Genomic DNA, 22,014 nt, shown 5'->3' on the forward strand with positions numbered 1-22,014 from the left:
CGGTGGTGAAAATGTTGGATGACTAAGCGGTGTAGCTGAGGTGCTTGCCGCTTTGGGCTGTCCGACGAAGAGCTTGACCTCCGATGCTTGCGTTTTTCACTTGGGTGCCTTTGCAACTTTCCTCCGCGGACGTCTCGGCTGCCGCTGCAGCCTCGTCAAGCTGCCGAATGGATGGGCAAATACTTTGTACTGTGCCAGTCTCGGCATACGAAGGACCTACTGTTCTCAAAACAAGCTCTTGGTGATCCTAGCAAAGCTGGAAACCGCGGCCATGCTGCTGTAACATGGAGTCTAACGCACTCTATCAAGTCCACATTGTCCAACCTGTCGCTGGTCTGCCATTCATGTTCTTCGCCTTGGAACCCGAACACAGGCCTCGTTTGCACCTTCCTGCCAGCCTTCTCGGCCTCCTTCTCACCCTCCCCAGCTATATGAGCCTGTGCCAAGTCTTTGCCGCTTGTCACCTGGCCGTGCCAATGCTGCCTTTACTGGAACGACGGACTTAGGCTATGCCGTTGACCGTGGCCAACTATTGATCCAGCTCTCGAACAAGCGCACCTTCGAGCGTTGACGCGCCGCATCAGTAAGGTCTGCCTCCTGCTTGATCTGACTGGGCAGACCGCCGACACTGGAATCATGGGATCTGCGTGAGTTCCAATATCGAAGTATGCAACATTGATCGCGAGCGTGCGGGTCTTGCGATACCACAGCATTCGCCTGGCAGCAATGCTGGACCACTTTCGTTGCATCGGGCAGAAAGAAGCCTGCTTCAGTCCAGCCTGATCGTTTGTTCCGTGACCTGATAGCAGGCTGGCATGCGGGTTCATCCAGAGGCGTAAAGCTCGCCTCCCCGGTTGTTCCTATGTTCCCGCGTTCCAGGTTGCTCGGTAGGTTCCGATATGCTGCTTCTAGCAGGCCAAACACCGAGATTTCGCAGGGCTTGAGTCTTTGAGAGACCCCGAAGCGTCCGCCATGTGAACACCGACTTGGTAAGCTTACACCCCGATCCATATGCCTTGCCTTTGATTGGACCTCAGGATTGCGAGTTGTAACAGTGGTCGATGGGATTCTGTGCACATACATGCAGCGCGTACGTATATATGCTGCGTTCAACGCCACTCTTCTTTCTCGTCATCAGTCAGTTTTCCTCTCGCGTCCTAGACATACAAACTACTTTGACTCACGATTACGGGTTGCCTAAACTTGCACACCGGCACAATTTTCGTCCATCTTCACAATGGTAACCGAGCAGAAGCCCGTCGGTTACAATTGGCATATCGTCACGGAAGATGAGCTCAACTATGCTCCGCCCTACGTTCGCGATGTTCCAGAAACCCCAACGGAGGTCGCGTGTAAGCTTCGTGGTTCTTGGCCAACCTGGGTACATGGCACTTTTGTCAGGTATTGAGTCGAATCTTATCTTCGCACTGGCTTGCAAGCTGATATTTTCAAACAAAGGGTTGGCGCTGGCCGATTCACGGTTCCCATCTCAGAGGATGAGTCCAAGCCCAAAGTGGTCATTCAGCATCTCTTTGATGGGCTGGGGATTGTGCACAAGTTTCGTATCATCAATGGTCAGGTCTACTACATGAGTCGATACAACCATGAGGGAATTCTTCGAAGGGCGAAGAAGGATGGGTACCTTGGAAGTTCCTTCATGGGGCCCAACCCAAACACCCCTCTGTTCCAAGCCCAAGATCCTTGTTCTGCCTTGCTAGGACCTCAGGTAAGTCATCAATGCACGACCCTTGGAGCCTGTGACGATTAAAGTCTCACTGTATTGTATAGCAAATCGTATACTATCCGAGTGAGAATCCGGAACCGGACGATTTCAGCGCCAGCGTGCAGCCACGCCGCGGTATGCACCTCCCGATCGATCGCAACCCCAACTCGAGAGGAACTCAGGCAGAAGACCCGGCCACCCAAGAGGTGAGGAAGGCACCATGAGTTCTCTAAGCGGGAGACATCAAAGCTAATTATGAAGCCTAGATTATCGTTCACACCGACTGGAACGCGATACAAATCTGTGATGCGAAGACTCTTGAACCGAAACGGTTGCTCACCCATGCGACCATCGACCCCGAGCTGTCCGGGAGCGGTTGTTGCGCGCATCCCGTCCACGATCGCAGGAGAGGGCAGACCTACAATTACTTGATCGACGCAGCCGGCGTCATGTATGTTTTCGCACTGGATGTGGTGTCCAGGCCGGCGGCTCTCCTGTGGAAGTGTGCACTGCCATGCAAGCCCTGTTACACGCATGCTCTTGCGGCGACCGACAAGTATGTTGTATTTGTGAGAAACGTAGGTTGTACCTGGCCGGCCAACGAAATGATCACAGCTGACTTGTCGAAGCCGGTCTCTATAGACACGAGTGACCCCACCAAACCTATAATCGAAGCGATGGTGTGTGAGCACGACTCCCCTGTATTCTTCTACGTGGTGGACAAAGCTGATGGCAAGCTGTGAGTCCTCGCAATTCTTACACTTCAAATTCCGTGCCGCATGGCTGATTGAACTAGTGTCGCATCCTATGAGGTGCCGAACTTCTACTTCTTCCACACTGCCAACGCCTACGACTATGTAGATCCTCAGACTGGAAACATCAATGTTCACGTCGATATCGCCAGCTACAAGGCGGACCACTATCCGTACGCGGAGTACGCCATCTCAAACATCCTCTCGCCTCTCAAGCCATATCAAGTCGGCAGGCTTGTCCGATACGAATTGGCAGCCGTGAACACGAGAGATCCGTATGTTGTCGCCCGCGGTACTGTCAAGACCGCGATCCCCGACATGGCGGCCGAGCTCCCACGCATCTCCAAACCCGCCTCGACGGACCCGAATTATCGTTACGTGTACGGTGTCTCGGGGAATGGAATATCCGCTCCAGGCACTCAGGTACCCATCGGCCGTCTCGGTAACGGCGTAGGAATAACCCACGCATCATTCTACGGCCACCTCTTCAAATCGGATTGGCAGACGGGCACGTTCAAAGCCTGGATTCCAGAACATGGGGAAAGCTGTCCCACGGAGCCCATATTTATTCAGCGCCCTGGTGCGACCGAGGAGGATGATGGGATCGTGATCACCATCACCATCAACAAAGAGGGAACAAATAGCATTCTCGTTGCGCTGGATGGCAAAACATTCAAGGAAGTGGCAAGGGCGGATATGCCGCAGGTGTATGGGCTTGGGCCGCATGGTACATTCATCGAAGGTGATTTTGGCCTGTAGAACTCACGTAATACTCTGTCTGTGAATCAACACCGAGTGATATACAAAGTATTAGATTCGACTGTCTATAAAGCGGCTTGACAGTCTGCTGAGCTCTCCAGTGGAGAATGTGTCTGCTGACTAAGCAACGTAGCTGGTTACCTCATTGGGATGTTCGACATGGGGCGTGAGAGCTAACTACACGTTTGCAGAGAGCACGAGCGGTGACGTGCTATAGGCAGGGGAGTGGAGTCTGCACCATGCCACCGCCTTCGCCCATTGACGCTGCCGTCTTGCTGGACGCGGGGCCCCGTACACTGCACTCGCCGCCATCATGGTCATCTCTCGAGTGAAGCAGAAGCAGATCTCCTTTGGGTGTGAGTATTGCCTGGAGCTTGCTTGGAGAAAGCGCTAGAGCTCACCTTCCTCGTCTGCAGACTGCGACACCGTCACCGGGCAACGAGTCTACCCTCCTCCAGAAGTCGACATAGTCATGGCTGAACAAGATCTCCTCCCCGAACAATTGCCACCTGAGCCGGCTGCTGCTTTCACGCCGGAGACTGATGATGAGATGAATGACTTGTACATCAGCACCACTGTTTGGCCTCCGCTCGGCCAGGCAACAATAGTCCCAAAGGACGAGGACGGCGTCACGTTTACTGTCCTGCTCGAGCATAGCCAACCCACCAGCCTCATTGGACCTGATCCGCCACAAGTCATCATTTGGCACAATCACGGTGGCGAGCATGATTGGGAAGAGTTGCCACTCGCTCTAGCAGCTGAATCTGACGAGCTACTCTTATTGAACAGACCATCAGAGAGAGACCTTGTGAAAATATGGTACACCGGACATCTTCCCGGCACTCCCAAGCACGGGCAAGCTACTTCTTTCACGATCAAGTATCGACTCAGTCAAGACCAGGACTGGCAATGGATCAAAGACGTGACTGGAGTGGGTGACGGCCAGCTCAACTATCAAAACAATGAGTTCCAAAAACACTCGACCTACGACCTCAAACATTGGTTCAGTGGTCTGAGTGGCGACATCCAAGTACAGAGCGAACGGCCAGATACAGATAATACCCACCTGTATTCGCTAACAGCTCCGGTTGTCCCGGCATACAAGCAAGACTCAGGCTATCAACATCATCAGTTGGGTGTCGTCAATCGGAGCACTAGATGGTTCGGCTTGGTGCGACTGTGGTCTCCTTGGCTGGCTCCGCGTCAAGGCAAAGGGACGTTCGAAGTCGACAAGGATGCTGTTGAATTATCTTTCTTGCGTGAAGATGGCTTGCACGTCGTGATTTTGGGGATCAGCGGCATCAACGATGTGATCACGACTTTCTTCAACGATCACGATGGAAACATTATCATCAAGGCTCGCAATGATAGGACCGAAACCGAGACTAGCAGAGTGCTGGTTGCCGTCGCCGACAGTTTCGAGGTAGCGAATGCAGCTGTCTGGTATCATGCCCGGAAGATTGTGCAGTCCTACAGTGCTGCAGATGAGGAGGCTGCCACTGTCGAACAGCTCATCAAGACTGTACAACCAGTCGACAATCCCAGTCCTGAGTGGCTTGAGGACTGGTATGATGGGTTCACGTTTTGTACTTGGAATGCCTTAGGACAGAAACTCACGGCTAAGAATATATACGACGCACTGGAAGACCTCGCCAAGGAGAACATCAACATATCCACACTCATCATCGATGACAACTGGCAGTCGCTCAGCAAAGGCGACACGCAATTCACCCGTGGCTGGTCTGCATTCGAGGCAAACCCAGAGGGCTTTCCAGATGGCATGAAGAAGACCACAGCCGAGATACGGAAGCGACATTCGAATATCAAGCACATCGCCGTATGGCACGCACTGCTCGGATACTGGGGCGGCATCGATCCCGATGGCGAGATCGCGCAAAATTACAAGACGATCCAGGTCGAAAAGGAGCCCGGCGTAGCAGGAGGCACCTTCACTGTCGTTGCGGCCGAAGATGTCAAACAAATGTACGACGACTTCTACAGCTTCCTAGCGGAATCTGGCGTCGACAGTGTCAAGACCGACGCACAATTCTTCCTAGATCTCCTTGTCCACGCTCCCGATCGACGAAGCCTCATGCAAGCCTACCAAGACGCCTGGACAGTCGCACACCTCCGCCATCTGAGCAGCCGCGCCATCTCATGCATGTCACAAACCCCACAGAACCTCTTCCACACCCAGCTCCCAAGGAACAAACCGCTCATCCTCTCCCGCAACAGCGACGACTTCTTCCCCGAAGTCGACGCCTCTCACCCCTGGCACATCTTCTGCAACGCCCACAACGCCCTCCTCACCCAACACCTCAACGTCCTTCCCGACTGGGACATGTTCCAAACCTCCCACGACTGGGCCAGTTTCCACGCCGCCGCTCGCTGCGTCTCCGGCGGTCCCATCTACTTTACCGACTATCCCGGCAAACACGACATCTCTTTGATCAGACAAATGACAGCCCAAACCCCCCGCGACAAAACCATCATCCTCCGCCCTCAAATCGTCGGAAAAGCAACAAACCCCTACAACGCCTACCAAGACCTCACCCTTCTCAAAATCAGAACCTACCACGGCTTCGCCCAAACCGGCACAGGAATCCTCGGAATCTTCAACGTCTCCGGTCGTCATCTCAGTGAATTCGTCCATTTGTCCGAATTTCCTGGTACAGACTCCGCTAGCAAAGAAGCAGAATATGTAATCGGATCCTTCTCTTCAGGAAAATTCACAAAGCCTCTGAAACTCCACAATGACTCCGGCAAAGAAACCACGAAACCTCTAATCGGAATCCAACTCCAAGCTCAAAGTTGGGAAATCCTAACATCGTATGCTCTCCAAACATTCGATCTTTCTTCGGCCAAGGAACCCGTCAAAGTTGCCATGCTAGGTCTCGTAGGCAAAATGACCGGCTCAGCTGCCGTGACAGGCTACGACGTCTACGTCGAAGACAGCGGACGTTTGCGAACCTGGATATCGCTGAAAGCGCTAGGAATTCTAGGACTTTGGATTTCTGATTTGGAAGAGAGAACGGTGTCAGATAATTTCATCGTGTTGATCCACGGGAACCCGATCCCTGTGGAATGCGTGAAAGCGAATGGAAAAGTATTAGAGATCGATATTGAGAGAGCATGGAAAGAGAGTGGAGAAGATGTCGGATGGGGAAATGAAGTTACGTTGGAAGTGTTCATGCATTGATCAAGGAGTTGGAAGAAAAGTGGCGAATGCATGGATCAAAGAGAGAGTGATAAAAAGTACTACTTGCTTAGCGTCACAAATTCCAATACCAACGAACGTCCCATACCTCAGATCTCAGATCTCACATCCAAACATCCCCATCCCCTTTCACTTCAACGAAGAGCCTCAAACCCCGGCCGGTCAGCCACAACATACTTCACCAAATCCATCTCCGCCTCCAACCAATTCCTTCTAGCCTTCCAAACCCGAACCTGAAACAAAACTTCCAAAATCACCCGTTGAAGCCCCCGCTCATCCTCCTCATCACGCATCTCCTCAAACGCCCGAACTTCAACCCAGCGAGAACCAAGAAAGCGTCCAATGTCTGCAGCAGCATCCGGTCTCGCGCTTGTAAATTCATCAAACGTCGCTCGAAACAAAGCGTTTTCCGTATACAACTCTGAGATGGCGACAATCAAAACATTGAACAATGTTAACCGGTCGCTGTTTTCAAAGTCTCGAAGCCAGTTCATGTTAGGTGCGTTTCGGATGTGAATCGTCACCTTGGACTCAAGAGGACGGTTTTCTGAATTGAAAATGTTCCACCATGCATCAAGCCAGTCTCTGCGCCTGTCTTCCCATTCTGTCGCTTCTGCTTCTCGCACCACTTGTGGCAATGACGGCAGCGAAAGCGTTGACGGCCGCGGTAGCGGTTGCCATGCTGTAGTTACTGATGGCTCAGAGGGTCGATGTGCTGCCGGTGTGTTTCCATTGACACGGCTCGTGGCTCCTCGGGATGAGAGCTGGTACGGAGGACTGAAGAGGTCGGTCAGCAGATCTGTCGTTGCAGCGTGGCCAGGGTGTGTCGGGAAAGCAAAGGCAGTGAACAGTGGGAGTAGAGTGCAGCGACTTTTTGCTGTGCTAAACAAGTGCTAACCAAGTGCTAGGCTGCTATTGTACTCGGACCAGACACATACCTGTCTGCCTGCCCTGTTGGAGCGCCCCTCATTTTCAATGCTACTCTCGCGCGTACTGTCTGTAAAATGTCGAACTAAGCTGGTGGAGGAGGTGGAGGTACGTCGTTGTTGGATGGAGGTGGTGGAGGAGGAATGTCCGCTGGTGGTGGTGGAGGGGGAACGGCATCGTATCCTCCAGACTGCTGCTGCCATGGAGCTTGTTGTGGTTGCTGCCATGGTGCTTGCTGTGGTTGTTGCCATGGTGCTGCACCGCCGCTGCCACCTCCGCCACCTCTCGCCCACGGAGCAGGTCCTCCCGTCGGACCTCCATATCCACCGTCGTTGCCTCCACGACTCTCCCATGGGGCAGGACCGCCTTGACGAGGTTGCTGCCAGGGAGCAGGAGCGCCAGTTGGACCACGCTGCCAAGGAGCAGCTGGACGAGCACCGCCGTTCGCATCAGCTCCGCCAGCTTCGTATCCAATTTGTCGCTGCGGCACTGAAGTATCCAAAGCAGGCGCACCTCCACCACCAATCTCGTTCATGAGTCTCTCGTAGTCTCCCTCGATAGCATTCTGAGGACCACGTGGTGGTATATCGCGCCCAAAGTTACCGCGTTGACGATCTGGACAATCACGAGCCATGTGGCCAGCGTTGCCGCAGACACGACAGATGATGTTCGCAGTGTAGTTACGCTGCTGTGGGCAGTCGTACTTTCGGTGTCCAATCTCGCCGCAGTTCTGGCAAGCCTGGTTCTCATCGTCACGAAGAGTACCGTTGAGGGCCGCAAGCTCACGGAGCTGGTTGCGCTTCAACTCGTTCTGACCTTCTGGGATAGAAGCGGCAGTCTCGATGACATTGTGAATCAACTCTTTCGCCTTGTTGACCTTCTCTTCAGTGTCTGCCATGATCAAGCAGTGTAGATCTTCGTCCTGGTTGCTGGCGTGAGCGGCATCAGATTTGCCCTTTCCTTCCTTCACCGAGCCTTTACCACGGATGGCAATCTTGGCGCCGGACTGAGTCTCCATCTTCTTGAGCGTGTTACCACGAGGGCCAATGAGCAGGCCGACTGTTAGTAGAAAAAAGCTAAGTGTTAGTCATTGTCATGTGTGATAAAGGTGCAGTGTGAGTTAGCAAGGGAGGGTTAGTACAGCTTTTGATCGCTGTAAACAACAAGCAGTGCAGAGCATTGACCAGAAGTCGTTGCATGGTGAGGGTTAGTGGGTTAGAAAGCATACTGAAGTTAATCTCCGGGTAGTCGTTGACCGGCACGTAGACTTTCTCTTGAGTCTTGGTGGGTCTCCTATAGTCAGATGGCGGGTGATAGCTAGGGATGATCTTCATCGCCTTTTCAATCAACTTGTGCCGCTCATCTTCTAGTCTCTTTCTGTAGCGGTACTCGCGCGTGTTCACACGGCGACCGAAGTTGTCGTACTGAGGCGGAGGGGAAGGAGATCTGCGCGCGTTAGGATTTGTGTCCTGGACCTGGAGATGGGTAGACTCGACGTACCTGTCGCCGTCGGCTGGCACAACATCGTTAATGCGCAGCTTCTGGCTGATCTCCTCGATTCGCAGATGCGTCACGTAGGCGTCCAGCTGTTCGGCTGTCATAGCCGCAGTGATGGCAGTCGGCAGGTTCATCAAGCCCGCGGCCTTGTTATCTGCCGCATCACCCCATCGGTTCCTCTTGCGGCGCTTCTTGGTGCCGTCCGGGTTGAGCTCGACGGGCTTGCGTGGTTCTGGGCTGCGACCGCGCTTGTTGTCGCGTGGTGCCTCAGCATCGCCTGCTCCGCCGGGGCCGTCATCATCGCCGAAGCGTCGACGCGGTCCGAGCGGAATCGTATTGGCGCCGGTCTGGCCGACGTTGGATCTCCACGACATGATGTGGGTGTTGCGTTGAGGTTAGTGGTCGTGTAAGTGTCGAAGTGGAAGCTGACTTGAAGCTGTCGCGCACTTTCTCCTTCTCCTTGTCACGGGCACCGGATACTTCCGAAAACTAACGGCTTGGCAATTCTGCCGATGGCCGACGAGCGCAAGTGCAAGAATAAATGCAACGTTGAGGGACCTGACAATTTGAAGCATGGGTATTGAAGCAGAATCTCTGCGAATCATAACGCTATTTAGGATATCTTGCAGCACGCCTTGTACACGTGCGAAAACCGAGCTACGGCGCCATGTGAAGTTATTGGCATCTCTAACAGCAGCAACACCAGCAAAGTCATTCCCGAACAGCCATTTTCAGCGACATTTCCATCGTCATCACGTAGACACAGCTCTAGTTGGCCGCAATTCCTAGTCCCACACGACCTTCGCCAAATCCATCTCGGCCTTTCTCGCGCATGCGGCGGCCTTCCATCAGTCCTCGCAGACCGCGCTTCTGCAAACCGACGACAGAGCTCAGGGCGCCGTTCCATACGTCTTGAACGTCCTTGTTGCTACGAGTAGAATACTCGCTCTCACTCATGCTCGCGGTTGATGATGCACTCATGGGTTCCTCGTCCGTGTCCTCAGCGGCACGTGGGCCGGGTCTGAGCGTGTTGCGAACGCTGCGACCGTTGGCCATGTCTGTGTCAATGCGCAAGCTTGACAGCGATCGAGGGTTGGCAGTCTGATCGCCATTCAGCAGACCTTCCAGGCCAGCAAGACTGGCCGTTCGGACAGGAATATCACTTTGATGAATTGAGCGAGCATTTGCGGCGAAATGGACACTGTCACCACCCCCTGCACCCATGGCCGCAGCGTTGAAGATCGCTGCAGCATTGCGGCCGTCAAGACATTGATGCAGGCGCTCGATCGTGGCTTCTTGCAAGCCGTCGATCTTGTATGGTCGTGCAAGTTGCAGGAGCGAGCAGAAAATTTGCGGCGTAGCCAGTGGATGTGGCGGCGAGGGTAGCGTCGAAGTGTAGAGGTAGTGTAACAATGCATGCAGTGTTGGTGCCGTATGCGGTAGGTACAGCAGACGTGGCCGCGATGTTGCTGGGGCATTACGCGTGTCTGGTAGACTCGTATCCGTGAGATTGGAGTTATTGGTTAGAGTCGTCGCGCCCGAGGTGGCAGAGCTCAGTGAAGGTGTGATGGTGATGCTGGAGTTCCGAGAAGGGTGTCCTGCAGCGGTTGCGCGCAGTGTGGCGGTATCAGCGCCATTTTCAGCCGTCATCAATGACTCTCGAAGAAGCGTGATGAAGTGCGGACCCCATCTCCGAGAGATCAGTCGCGAATTGACGGGCACCCGCGTTCCATCAATAGCGAGGAAGTCCATATCTGCAAGCTCCCGCACACCCAGCGCTAGCTGCCCAATGTCTTCTGCAGCCGCTGAGAGCAGACGACCGAAAGCGGCATCATCCTTGGACTGTGGCACGCGCTGCGGCAACACGCTTGGGATTGCGCTAGCAGATACGTACGCAGAGGTGGGTTCTGCGACCCGCGGGTTCTCGTATAACCCAAAGGCTTCCAACTCGACTACGCAGATGTTTGAAAAGTTGATGCGACGATTGTTGTAATCATCGACCAGGCTTCGCTTGCGGTTGCCCAGGATCACGAACGCGTTGCGTCGTGACCAAAGGACACCACGGTTCCAGCTTCCTTGGCTGAAAATGCTGCCACCAACATCGATGCGACTCCATGTCAGTGTGCGCAGATCGAGAGCCCAAAGCGCGTATTCCTGCTTCGACGAAGTCAGGAAAGTACCAGACACGACGAAGTGGTTGTCGATGATGCCGCCGTTTGGAAAGCGAAGACCAGGTGGTGAAACGACTGTCTGCATGGGCTTCTCTATGAGAGTCCCGTCCGTAAGTCGTACTTGCAGTTCCAGTTTCACATCCAGGAAGTTGTAGTTGGAGTATATCAGCATCGGTGAACCAGAGCCAATCGTAGTCGGTTCCTCATCATCCTCATCCATGTCAGCTTGAGCGTGAGGTCCGGCACCGATTTGTGTTGCACTCATCGTGGTCAATGGCGTGACAACGCTGCGGTACGCACCGCAGCTACGTCCCATGCCTGTTGTGCCCGTCCATTTCAGACTTCGCAAATTGAAGACGCTAATTTGCTCAATGTAGTGGTTTGCGGAGTCTTGTCCACCGACCACGATCATCTCTGCGCCGCCCGTCCCATCTAGATCGACGCCGAGGGTTCCCTCGTTTGGATTTTCTCCCTCCGGATTGTGATGAATTGCAGACATGGGCGCGTCGCGAGATGCGAATACTGCTGATGATGGTAATATTGAGGCACAATGGGCGTATCGACCTTGCGGGGCATCCGGTGTGTTGACCTTCGTCCACTTCTGACTTGGCACGTCGTAGATGTGAATATCGGACATAACGATAACTTCAGGTTGCGCATCAGATGCTGCCTCTGGCGGAGGTGCTGGAGACATGCCGCCGTAGCACACCAGCTTTGTGTCGCCAAGCGCGCAGACGCTGTGAAAGTATCGCGGTGGTGGAATGTCACCTATTGTTTCCAGCTTCGTCCAGTGCCGGCGAATGAGATCGAGTTCATACAGATTTGCGGTCAACTGCGGTTTCGTGCGTGAGAGCCGCCTGCCGCCAAAGACGTAGAGCTTGTCCCCTAGCACAGTAGTGGTCGCACCGACAAGGGGAAGTGGTTCGCGACCAGTTGTACGATGCACGTTGCATACCAATCCAGACAGCCCGGCAGAACTTGACGACGCTGGTGCAGTTTGGGGATTTGCAGAGCTGACAGACTGTGAAGGTGTATGTTGCCCAGGACCATCGTCACCCTGTGTCGACTCGGCCTCTGAAGCAGACTCGTATTCTGACCGCATGCCAACCAGGCTGACTTGGCTGCTGTGCGCACTGATATTTGAGCGCGAACCATTTTGACTAGGGGGATACAGCTGACCCGACGTTGGCCGAGAGGCATTGGAGTCCATGGTGTTCGCTCGACTTGACTCGGGCGTGGCAGACATGGTGAAAGGCGAAATGGGCGCTAGCTCGAGCGCAGGAAATTCCAGTAGCGGCTCTCGTGGCGATGGGCTATCGCGGTCTTTCTGGCTCGGAACAGCCCAATCTGGACGATATGTGATCTCTATGGGCACATGCCTCGGTGCTGTACGGGTGCTAGGAGGGCACGCCTCGACAGATGGTAGTGTCGGTGCGTGCGATGATGTTGGTGAAACGCTACTCGGTGTCGAGAAGGTGAAGGATCCGGAACTGGGCTCAGATTCCGAAGGAACGTAGGAGTACTCGCTGGGAATGACGATAGGCACGTGTTTCGGCCGTGAGGAGGATTTCGACTTGGCGGATGAAAGCGATATCGAGAGATCGAATGAATCGTGAGGCGATGATCCGAATGTCGAGATTGAAGCTGAACGAGGAGCGAGAGACGATGTATCGGACGCCGGCAGGGAAGGTTTCCTCTCGCGCGTGAATGCAGTTACCCAAGACCTTGAAGACAATTGAGCGGCGGACTTCTTCTCTGGCTTTGGCTTCTTTCCCGATCTGCTGCTATCCAAAGATCGGCCGGCGGTGGACTGGGTGTCTGCGGTCGAGGGACGGTCTTTGTTCTGCTTGCTGGACTTTGGCCTGCTGTGCTGAGGGCGATCCTCAGCGGCCGCTGGGAAAGCGAAAACCCCTAGAGGAACAGACATCTGCGGTCAGCTCGCGGCCTAACTGTTCGTTGAGGTATGATGTAGAATAAGAATAAATTTCCGTGGTACTGCGGAGCAGGCAGAGCAACGTTGCAGGTGGAGGGGCAGTTAGGTCTCAAAAGCACATCAAGGGAGGAAGGGGAGCACATCACGACGATATGCACATGGAGAGCGGTACGGCATACGGCCAGGGCCTGTCTTCGTCGTCGTTACGTGTGGCTCGGGCGCTCCATCTCCCATCGGGAAGCGCTGTGCGCTGGTACTTGGTGGGTTTCGGAGCAAAGCGCGCAGTGCTAGGCAAGCGGAAGAGAGCGTTTGACGGTCGTCCATATGCAGGTGTCCTGCTGTGCCATGCCATCGGATGCTTTTGCTGCTTGTGTTTGTTCCTCGCGACGGCAGGGATGAACTTCCAGAGGGGCCAAATGGGACCAGATCCGTACGGCACAGCGAAGCGACAGTTGACAAACGAACTCACCTTCTCGGATTGGTCGCGGCCAACAAACCGGGAGCTGAGGTGCAGTTGTTTGGCTGGCGGATTAGGCCATCGATATCCGTGTGAGGTTCGATACAAGCGGTAGTGGTGAATCAAAGGGAAAAGCTCGCTTACGACGCCAATCAGTCGCGTCGCAGGTGCACGAGCCATTGCCGTCCGTGGCAGCCTTGCTTCCACATTCCGCTTTGCGCTCTCACCAACCAACCAGTTCTACTTATTCACGCGAGCGAGGAAGAAGTTCTGCGCAAAGTGCCTCTCGCCCTCGATCATGTCAGACATTGTCGCAGAATCAACCCGAGGATGACAGCAAGGCAAGGCGATCGCCCGCCAGATGGTCAAGAGTGTCATGCATGTCATCGTGCTTCAACGTCAGCCTCCATCGCCGGATGCGGACAGCAGTTCATCGGCCCATATGCATGCTGCCTTCCGCCCAATGAGCGAAATATGAGGTCCAATATGGCTGTTGCTGAGGCTCAGAACCACGGCGACCTGGGATCCTCGCCCATTCGCCTGCCTAATTTCGACCACCGGAACCGCACCGAGGATGTACGGGCCTGAGTTGCATTGCAGGAGGCGATGTCCTTTTTCAGGATTCTACCGTTCCCATTTATCCGTTGCATTTTGGTGCCGATCATATCTTCTACAGCTCTGCATCAAGCTAGTCTACCGTTATCGAATCTCACATGCAAACAACCACATGTTGCAGGGTCAACTGCCGCAATCTCTTCCTTTCTTGATCTCTGCCGGGCTATTGGGTTGATGGAGCTGATTGCAGGCTAGGCATCTTGACTTGGTCATGCTGTGGTGTCGTCACCATTCATTTTGTAGCATAGCTGGGCTTGAGATGTTTCTACTTCAAACAACACACTTCATTTCCGAGCCGACGCGGGCGACTTCCATCTTTCAGAGGGAGCGGTCCAGACGATGAGCAATGCTCAGACACGAAGTTCGGCGGCCATGCTCGATCACGTTTTGCTGATCTCCCCATGGGAATTCTGCTCATTACCGGCGGAGGCATGCCGCTCGATCACCGTGGTTGTGAAACGCCTTGTCTCTCTCGAAGGAGCGGGTATTGATGTACTGGTTCCACGGGCAGACGCATGCTCTATTGCGCGTCAACGCGCCCATTTCGTTCACAATGTTTGCAGAGATCGCACGCAATTGAACGACACGCTCAGTGCCAATGAACGCGTCTCGTAGTCAAGAAATCCGCACCAATACACGAATTGTACCAAGTATTCATGAACTTTCATTTCAGCGTATCTCTTTATTGGAGCAGATGCTCTACTTCCACATCCACGCTTGAAGGGTATCAATCGAGCTCTGTAGCCATTGCCATTCCGGACTCTCCTTGGCTCTGAGCTCTTCTCAGGTCTGCAGCTCATGGTGTGTGAGCGAGCTTCCTTAGTATCCCGTGTCAGTCACCGGGCGGCCCCACTCACTTTCCCACACGCTTCTGAAAAGCATTTGGCCGGTTCAGACAGCAGCAGAAGTCTCCTCCTTTGGCAGAGGAGTGAAGCGGAGGTATGGCTTGACGATGTTGATCTTGGGGAAGAGCTTCTCGGCCTCTGGGGTCTTGATGCTTGGGTGGACGATGACATCGTCACCTGGGACCCAGTTGATTGGGGTGGTGACCTTGTGCTTGTCGCCAGTCTGCACAAAATTCAGGTTAGTCTACTGTTTTCGTCCCGCAATTTGCTCTGGAAGTATGCAGAGAGTATTTTGCGCGCGAATCGCAACAGAATGCTCAACTTACCTGGAGCGAGTCAACAACACGGAGAACCTCAGCAGTGTTGCGACCAGTGGATGCTGGGTAGGACAGAATCAGGCGGATAGTCTTCTTTGGGTCAATGATGAACACGCTGCGAATGGTGAAAGCGATGCCCTTCTCGTCAACGTTGGTGGCGTCCTGGTGGTCGATCCTGTGTATTTCTAATCAGCTCTCGGAGCTCTCTTCGCCCTACTCTTCCGCCAACTTACATGTCGTATGCCAAAGCGACCTGTCTCTGCTTGTCGCCAATGATTGGGAAGCGCAAGTTGCTGCCAGAGATCTCGTTGATGTCCTTGATCCATCCGCCGTGGCTCTCAATGGTGTTTGCAGAGAGACCAATCAACTTGACACCACGCTTGGTGAACTCTGGCTCAAGCTTGGCGAAAGCGCCGAGCTCGGTGGTGCAGACTGGAGTGTAGTCCTCTGGGTGAGAGAAGAGGACGACCCAGTTGTCGCCGATGAACTCGTGGAAGTCGATGGGGCCGTTGGTGGTCTCGGCCTGGAAGTTGGGGGCGATGCTGCCGAGGCGGAGGGGCTCTGGACGTCCGGCCATTGTGATTTGAGTGTAGGGTCGCGGGAGTCCGGGTATTCAAAAATTGATTCTGTGATTGAGATGTTGCTGAAGAAAGATGCAAACTGGTGGAAGACGCGTGGCAATGTTGGTGATTAATGAGCAATGGGCAACATTTTTCTACGTAGCTTGTGACCCCACTATAGCGCACGATTGCGTGATACAATGTCCACGGGTAGATCACAGTCCACGAAGCTCACAGCAGAGCCAGGCTAGAAACACGACTTTCCACTTGTCTCTCTCACCGACCATTATCCACTTGGCCAATGTTCCACAGTGTCTTCATCTCCGGACGCGGCTGCCCCTCCATCTCTAGGCCCAAAGCGGCGTTCCAAGGCACATGTGCCACTTGGCGGGGTCGCGACCTTTGTCTTGGTCTTTCTGCATGCTTCTGTCACCTGCGAGGAGGCTGATCCGTCGTGTAATCGCACTGGCGGACCTTGCAGGAGTGCTCAGTTGTGCAGACAATAATGCCACTGCAAGCGATGTGAGCGTGCGCCACACTGGATGATTCAGCAGCCGCTCACGCCACACGCTCCTGCCCTTCGAGCAAGTCCATCAACGGCACTCCCGCTGCTCCCTTCCAAGAAGTATCCCATCTCCCTTGCTGCCGCTTCGTTTCGACATACCCACGAGCTTCTCTCTCCACGACGTCCCAATCGTCAAATTTGCTGGAGATCGCGTTTCTTCTTCGCAATGCCTCCCATGCATCTTTGACCCATGATTTGCAGCTGAACGATGCAGCCCCTTCCGCAGCTACAATGCCCTCATCTTCTGTGTAGATAGGTATGCTGTCAAAGATCTGCTGTATCTCCTCTGCGGATTGCAGCACCTTGGCGACAACCACCCGAGCCAGAAGGCGAGGTTCGTTCTCGAGGCTCGCAATCACAGTCCGCTCATATCTCCAAGGACAGCTCGCATGGCCCGAGTCATCAACCTGCCATGTATTCTTCACGTGGTGTTTGACGACCGGCACCGTGTCATGTTTAGGAGCGACGAACAGAGCATAATGCGGGCTTTCTGGATGCTTTGGACGTGCGTATACGGCAAGCTGAAGACGTGGCTTATTGCGAGTCATCCCAGAGCGGTCGCGCTGTACTTGGAAGGGCGTATGCTCATCAGCAAAGCAGTCAGATGATCAAAGATGCTGACAAACTCATGTGCTACCACCTTGAATCGCCCCAAATGTTGGAGTTACTCCAATGTGTTTCTATGCCTCCAGCTCCAGTGCCGACTGCGAGCCATCGGATCCGCTCTGCTGTGCCTCCGAAACTCGGCCGGCCATTGGACACTTCTCTCCAATCACAACGTCTATTGTGGAGTTCCCCATCCTCTTGGACCGACGACCGCAGCGATGTCGTGTGGAGAAGCGATGCTTGATTTTTGCCTCTGACGCAGATCACGAAAATGTCTGCTGCTCTGATGGACGACCGGAGGGCTCCAGCATCGGCGAGTATGCTACCAACGACTTCTCAAGCAGATGTAGCTGCGCCAAACCGAACTTATCCATAGGTAAGCTCCAATGTCGCAAGGCGTAAACATTCGCGCGCTTGGTATGCAACGGAACTCGGCTCGCTGCGTCGGCCACATGGCGTTTTATAAGCGGCTTGATGTGATCGACAATCTTAGCTCACCCTCAGTGCTCGTCTCGAACGCCGATTATTACGACTCATCTTTTCCCTTGACAGCTTTACTTCTGTTCTTCGTCCTCTCACATGCGCGCGTGCGGCTGCACGAGAAGCAGTGGCCATCATGGCAGCTACCAATCTGAGTACAGATCGCGTGAACGGACTGGAAGAATTTCGCAAAAGTCATGAAGAATCGCCGACCAGGAAGCCAAGTCAGAAAGACTCGAGCAGCAGTATGGGTCCGGAAATCATCAATACCAGTCCGGAGCAGCAGGAAATCCAATGGCTCTATCTCGAATTCGATACCGAACTCCCACAGCCTGTGTACATATCACAACCGCAGAGCACCAAGGACAATGGAAAACCGCCTCCCGATCCTCCTAATCTCAAAGACTATGAGTCGCCTTTCACCTGGTCTCCCTTCCGGAAACGAGTAATGACATGGCTGTCTTGCATCATCACTCTCTTCACTGCCTTCAATGCAGGCGCATACACTTCGGGAATCGATCAAATGACTTCAGAATGGAACATTTCCCGTGTGGCAGCCCTCGTAGGCGTCACAACATTTACAGCAGGTTTTGGCGTCGCTCCCATGTTTCTCGCACCATTCAGCGAGATCAACGGCCGAAGACCCGTCTTTGTCATCACGGGCGTGCTTTGGGTTGTGTTCCAGATCGTCTGCGGTGTGACGCCAACTTTTGCGGGCATGGTTATCAATCGATTCCTCTCCGGAGCGATGTCCAGTACATTCAGCACTATGGTCGGAGGAGTGGTGAGTGATATCTACCACGCTAAAGACCGGAATACTGCTATGACGCTCTTCACGGCAGCGGCGATTGCGGGCTCTGGTCTGGGACCTCTGGTTTGCGGATTTGTCGCGCAACATACGACCTGGAGATGGATCTTCTACTTACAAATAATTATCGATGGAGTTCTAATCGGTTTCGTCGTATTCTTCTTCAAAGAAACGCGAGGTTCCGTCTTACTATCGAGAAAAGCGAAAAAGCTCAACAAATACTACGACGCACTGGAACAAGCAGGCTACTACGGCATGATCGTTCCCTCCTCGACAGCCAGCAGCTCAACCGGTGCAACCGAAAAGCCCACGAGCCCAATAAATCAAAAAGCGCAACGCATCCGCTACAAAGTCCTCTCCGACGAAGAACGCACCACGCTCCTCACCATGATAAAAATCTCCCTCCACAGGCCCTTCCACATGCTCTTCACCGAACCCGTAGTCTTCTTCTTCAGCCTCTGGATTTCCTTCTCCTGGGCAGTCCTCTACATGGCCTTCACCGCCGTCCCGCTCATCTACCGCACCACCTACTCCTTCTCCCTACAATCCACCGGCTCCATCTTCTCCGCAATCATAATCTCCACAATCCTCTTCACCATCCTTTCAATTTACCAAGAAGACTGGATTCGACCATTCCTGTCTGAAAAGCAGAAGAGGATGTTGGAGACGCCAGAAGGGAGATTATATTTCGCCTGCATTGAAAGCGCTTTATTGCCGATTGGATGTATTTGGTTCTGTATCACGGGAGCATATTCTTCCATTCATTGGGTCGTCCCTGCGATCGGATTAGGAATTGCCACGATGGGGATTTTCTCGATTTATTTGGCTGTGTTTAATTATTTGGCGGATTCGTATCATCGGTATGCGAGTTCGGCGCTTGCGGCGCAGAGTTTTTGTCGGAATATGTTGGCGGGGGCGTTTCCCTTGTGAGTTCACCCTCCCTTCTTTGTCCTTCAGTGCAAAAGTTGTGGTGAGATGTTGGGGCTAACGTGATTTTCAGATTTTCCGATCAAATGTTCAACACAATGACATTTCAAGGCGCGGGGGGGTTTCTTGGTGGGATTGGATTTTTGTTGACGACTGTGCCTTGGGTTTTGTTGCTTTTTGGTCCGCAGATTAGGGCGAAGAGTACACTTGCGAGTGAGATTTTGAAGAAGGGGTGATATGGTGACAGGCTTCCTGAATGATAGAGATAGAGGATAGACGAGATACTAACTTCAAAGTCTGCATGATGAATTTTGAATAACGAAGAAGTTTATTGCTATGAAAATGAATTACGAAATAAGTATTGTTGTGTTCACGTCCATCATAACCAGCAACCTCGGCCATTATTTCGAATCACCCGCCCCATCATTCATCGTCGAGGTCGCTTGCTAGTACCCCAAGTCGAAGCAGCAGCCCGTGGCGACGCCTGCATCGACGTCGACGACCGTTTCCTAGTCGGCGACGTAGGCTGAACGAAAGACTGATAATTCTTCCTTGCCTCCCTCATCAAATCATCCTTCTCCTTAGCGCTCAATTCAGGCAATTCCCACTGATCTTTTCTCTTTGTGAGAGGTCGCATAGGCTCCTCATCGTCTACGTCCATTTCTTCTTCTACCACGTTAGCCTGTTTGGAGGGACTGATCAGCGAAGTGATACTTTTTCGAATGGTGGAGAATAAGCCTACACTTTCCGTGGTGGGCTTGGTGGGGGATTTTGGAGGTTCGGAGTGTTCTGGAATCATGGTCAGTATATAAACATCATCTGCTAAGCTCATGTGAGAGTACTCACTTCTGTTCAAATCTCTGTTAATCTGATCGCTAATGACCTGCTCCATATACTTCGTCTCTCCAAAGCTGAAATACGGTGGCATATTACGATGCCAAACTTCAGGTCCTGGAAGGGTCTCGAAGAACGGATTGACGCGTTCTTGTACGATATCATTGCCATGGGCATCCTGATCAATCACGATATTGATCAAAGGTGGGTTGGTCGAGGAGACGATCTTGCCGCGCTCGCTGCAGTACGGTGTCCACGAGGTTTTGTTGGGAGGGAAAGCCTTCTTGCCGTCTCTGACCGCTTTGCGCTCCTGAACATCTGCCTTGCGCTTTGCTTCTCGCGCTTTTCTGTCTTGTTCAGCTTTGCGTGGGTCGGCTGCCTTGGATGGACTTGGTAGCTCCGGAGTCTTCGCGGGAGGTGCTGGTGGCAGAGCACGGGCTCTTGCGGAACCTCTCTGCGGCGATCTGACAACGCCTGTTTCGTCAACCTCAGGGATGTTCCTCACTTGGCCGCGGCTGTGAGCGTAACGATGCAAAGCGTTCTCGGCTCGCATTGCAGCTTCATGTCTGGCTCGCTCAACTCCTCTTGCTTGCGCTGCCTCAATCTTCTGTCTCGTAGCTCGAGTGGCTTGTTCATCATCACTCTCATCGTCCTGGTGCTCTAGGGCTGCAGCATATACAGCATCTTCAACGTCTTTAAGCAGCTTTTCCTCCTTGCGATCACCAGAACCACCATCGGGACGACTGCTACGTGCCTTGCTCTGCTTCTTGGACGTGCTGGGCGCGGTTGCTGCCGGCGCTTTCGACTTGCGACCTCCGCGCGTAGGTTTCTCGACGCTCTCTATCACCTCTTCATCTTCATCTGACTCATCTCCACTAGCAGTGGAATCGTGCTCGACCACCGGCCATGGCCCAGTCTTCTGTTCGAAGAGCTTTCGAAAGCGCCAGTAGATCTGAAAATGTATCTTCTGAGTGGATGGCTGATCATCAGGACGAGTCTCTATCTGAGTTGCCACATAACGTGCAACTTCATTGCTCAGAGTTTTGTAGCCGCGCTTGTTGGCCTCGAATGCGTCAATGGCTTCAACGAGCCTTTTGTCAAGGGATGTAAGAGTGCGTCCGTCGATAGCTTTGATAATGTCTGCAGTGGACTCGTTGGTCTTGTATCCTCTATCACTCTCGCTTGCTGGGCCACGGAATTGAGTGTCCTTGGTTTGAGTCTTCGTGGCAGGGGCCTTCGACTTCGTAGCAGGCTTTGCAGCTGGCTTCACAGGAGATGCCTTCTTAGTGATTTTGGTGGGTGAAGCAGCTTTGCGCGCCGGCTTTGCAGGAGAAGTCTTTTCTGGAGACTGCCTTGTCGTACGCTTTGCCGGCGCCGTGGTTGCTGCTTGCTCGGCGAGAGCTGCATCTCTGGTTTTGGTTGATGGTTTCCTGCCCTTCTTCGGCGCGTCGCTTTTCTTCGGCGACGCCTTCTTTGGCGCCATTCTTGCCTCTTGTGGCGTGTTGTTGGATTCTATCTGGGCTAGAAGACTAGGAGAGGAAGTGTGCAGGAGGGGACGCGAGCATGAGTGATGTAAACAAAGGAATTCCGCAATCTCATTGTGGAATGCAAGCCTGCAGCTTACCGTTCGCAGCCAACAACTTCTCACCTTTGAGCAATTGTCATCGGTACGCGCAAACATGCCGTTCGCCTGAACAACGCACCTCCTCATCATTGCGCGGTCTATGGTCCACGATGAGGAGCATGTCCCGGTACGGTCTACGCATGGCATCTCATGCTGTATATATTTGCCAGTGCTCAACTTGTGATGACGGCCTATTGCACAAGTACAGTCCTATCCAACAATGCCCATTCATAGTCTTGCTCCACCCGTGTCGACCGCGTCCTGCATCGTCTCGTGTTCCGCAAGTGCAGTGCTGTGTCTGGACATGAGGTGACAGCGCACATAGTCTTCTGCGGGTGTCGTCGTGCGTACGGAGGATAGGCGAGCGAGGGACAGTATGCAAATGGCATTGATAGCG

At 53.5% G+C, this 22,014-nt stretch overlaps 8 protein-coding genes across 8 annotated transcripts; 3 read left to right on the plus strand and 5 right to left on the minus strand.

Moving 5' to 3' along the window:
- Nucleotides 1-1,237: 1,237 nt before the first annotated feature.
- On the plus strand, nt 1,238-3,234 carry RHO25_001933 (uncharacterized protein; the record flags this gene model as incomplete). The annotated part of the gene is made up of 6 exons (XM_023594530.1): nt 1,238-1,352; nt 1,440-1,726; nt 1,789-1,929; nt 1,990-2,301; nt 2,353-2,462; nt 2,520-3,234. 6 exons carry the CDS (start codon nt 1,238-1,240, stop codon nt 3,232-3,234), a joined length of 1,680 nt encoding a protein of 559 aa, XP_023458935.1.
- A 313-nt stretch (nt 3,235-3,547) lies between these two features.
- Nucleotides 3,548-6,433, plus strand: RHO25_001934 (uncharacterized protein; the record flags this gene model as incomplete). Its single annotated transcript, XM_023594531.2, has 2 exons — nt 3,548-3,590; nt 3,651-6,433. The coding sequence occupies 2 exons, from the start codon at nt 3,548-3,550 to the stop codon at nt 6,431-6,433; spliced, it is 2,826 nt and encodes a 941-aa protein (XP_023460051.1).
- A 152-nt stretch (nt 6,434-6,585) lies between these two features.
- Nucleotides 6,586-7,421, minus strand: RHO25_001935 (uncharacterized protein; the record flags this gene model as incomplete). Its single annotated transcript, XM_023594532.2, has 2 exons — nt 6,586-7,228; nt 7,390-7,421. 2 exons carry the CDS (start codon nt 7,419-7,421, stop codon nt 6,586-6,588), a joined length of 675 nt encoding a protein of 224 aa, XP_023460050.1.
- A 42-nt stretch (nt 7,422-7,463) lies between these two features.
- Nucleotides 7,464-9,249, minus strand: RHO25_001936 (uncharacterized protein; the record flags this gene model as incomplete). Its single annotated transcript, XM_023594533.1, has 3 exons — nt 7,464-8,437; nt 8,607-8,824; nt 8,879-9,249. 3 exons carry the CDS (start codon nt 9,247-9,249, stop codon nt 7,464-7,466), a joined length of 1,563 nt encoding a protein of 520 aa, XP_023460049.1.
- Nucleotides 9,250-9,643: 394 nt separating this feature from the next.
- RHO25_001937 (uncharacterized protein) lies at nt 9,644-12,973 on the minus strand (the record flags this gene model as incomplete). Its single annotated transcript, XM_023594534.2, has 1 exon — nt 9,644-12,973. The coding sequence occupies one exon, from the start codon at nt 12,971-12,973 to the stop codon at nt 9,644-9,646; it is 3,330 nt and encodes a 1,109-aa protein (XP_023460048.2).
- A 1,969-nt stretch (nt 12,974-14,942) lies between these two features.
- RHO25_001938 (uncharacterized protein) lies at nt 14,943-15,790 on the minus strand (the record flags this gene model as incomplete). The annotated part of the gene is made up of 3 exons (XM_023594535.2): nt 14,943-15,119; nt 15,223-15,388; nt 15,447-15,790. 3 exons carry the CDS (start codon nt 15,788-15,790, stop codon nt 14,943-14,945), a joined length of 687 nt encoding a protein of 228 aa, XP_023460055.1.
- A 1,770-nt stretch (nt 15,791-17,560) lies between these two features.
- RHO25_001939 (uncharacterized protein) lies at nt 17,561-19,395 on the plus strand (the record flags this gene model as incomplete). The annotated part of the gene is made up of 2 exons (XM_023594536.2): nt 17,561-19,158; nt 19,233-19,395. The coding sequence occupies 2 exons, from the start codon at nt 17,561-17,563 to the stop codon at nt 19,393-19,395; spliced, it is 1,761 nt and encodes a 586-aa protein (XP_023460054.1).
- Nucleotides 19,396-19,586: 191 nt separating this feature from the next.
- RHO25_001940 (uncharacterized protein) lies at nt 19,587-21,476 on the minus strand (the record flags this gene model as incomplete). The annotated part of the gene is made up of 2 exons (XM_023594537.1): nt 19,587-19,948; nt 20,006-21,476. 2 exons carry the CDS (start codon nt 21,474-21,476, stop codon nt 19,587-19,589), a joined length of 1,833 nt encoding a protein of 610 aa, XP_023460053.1.
- Between the last annotated feature and the right edge of the window lie 538 nt (nt 21,477-22,014).

This window comes from Cercospora beticola, chromosome 1 (genome assembly GCF_033473495.1).
Source record: "Cercospora beticola chromosome 1, complete sequence".
Taxonomy (NCBI): domain Eukaryota; kingdom Fungi; phylum Ascomycota; class Dothideomycetes; order Mycosphaerellales; family Mycosphaerellaceae; genus Cercospora; species Cercospora beticola.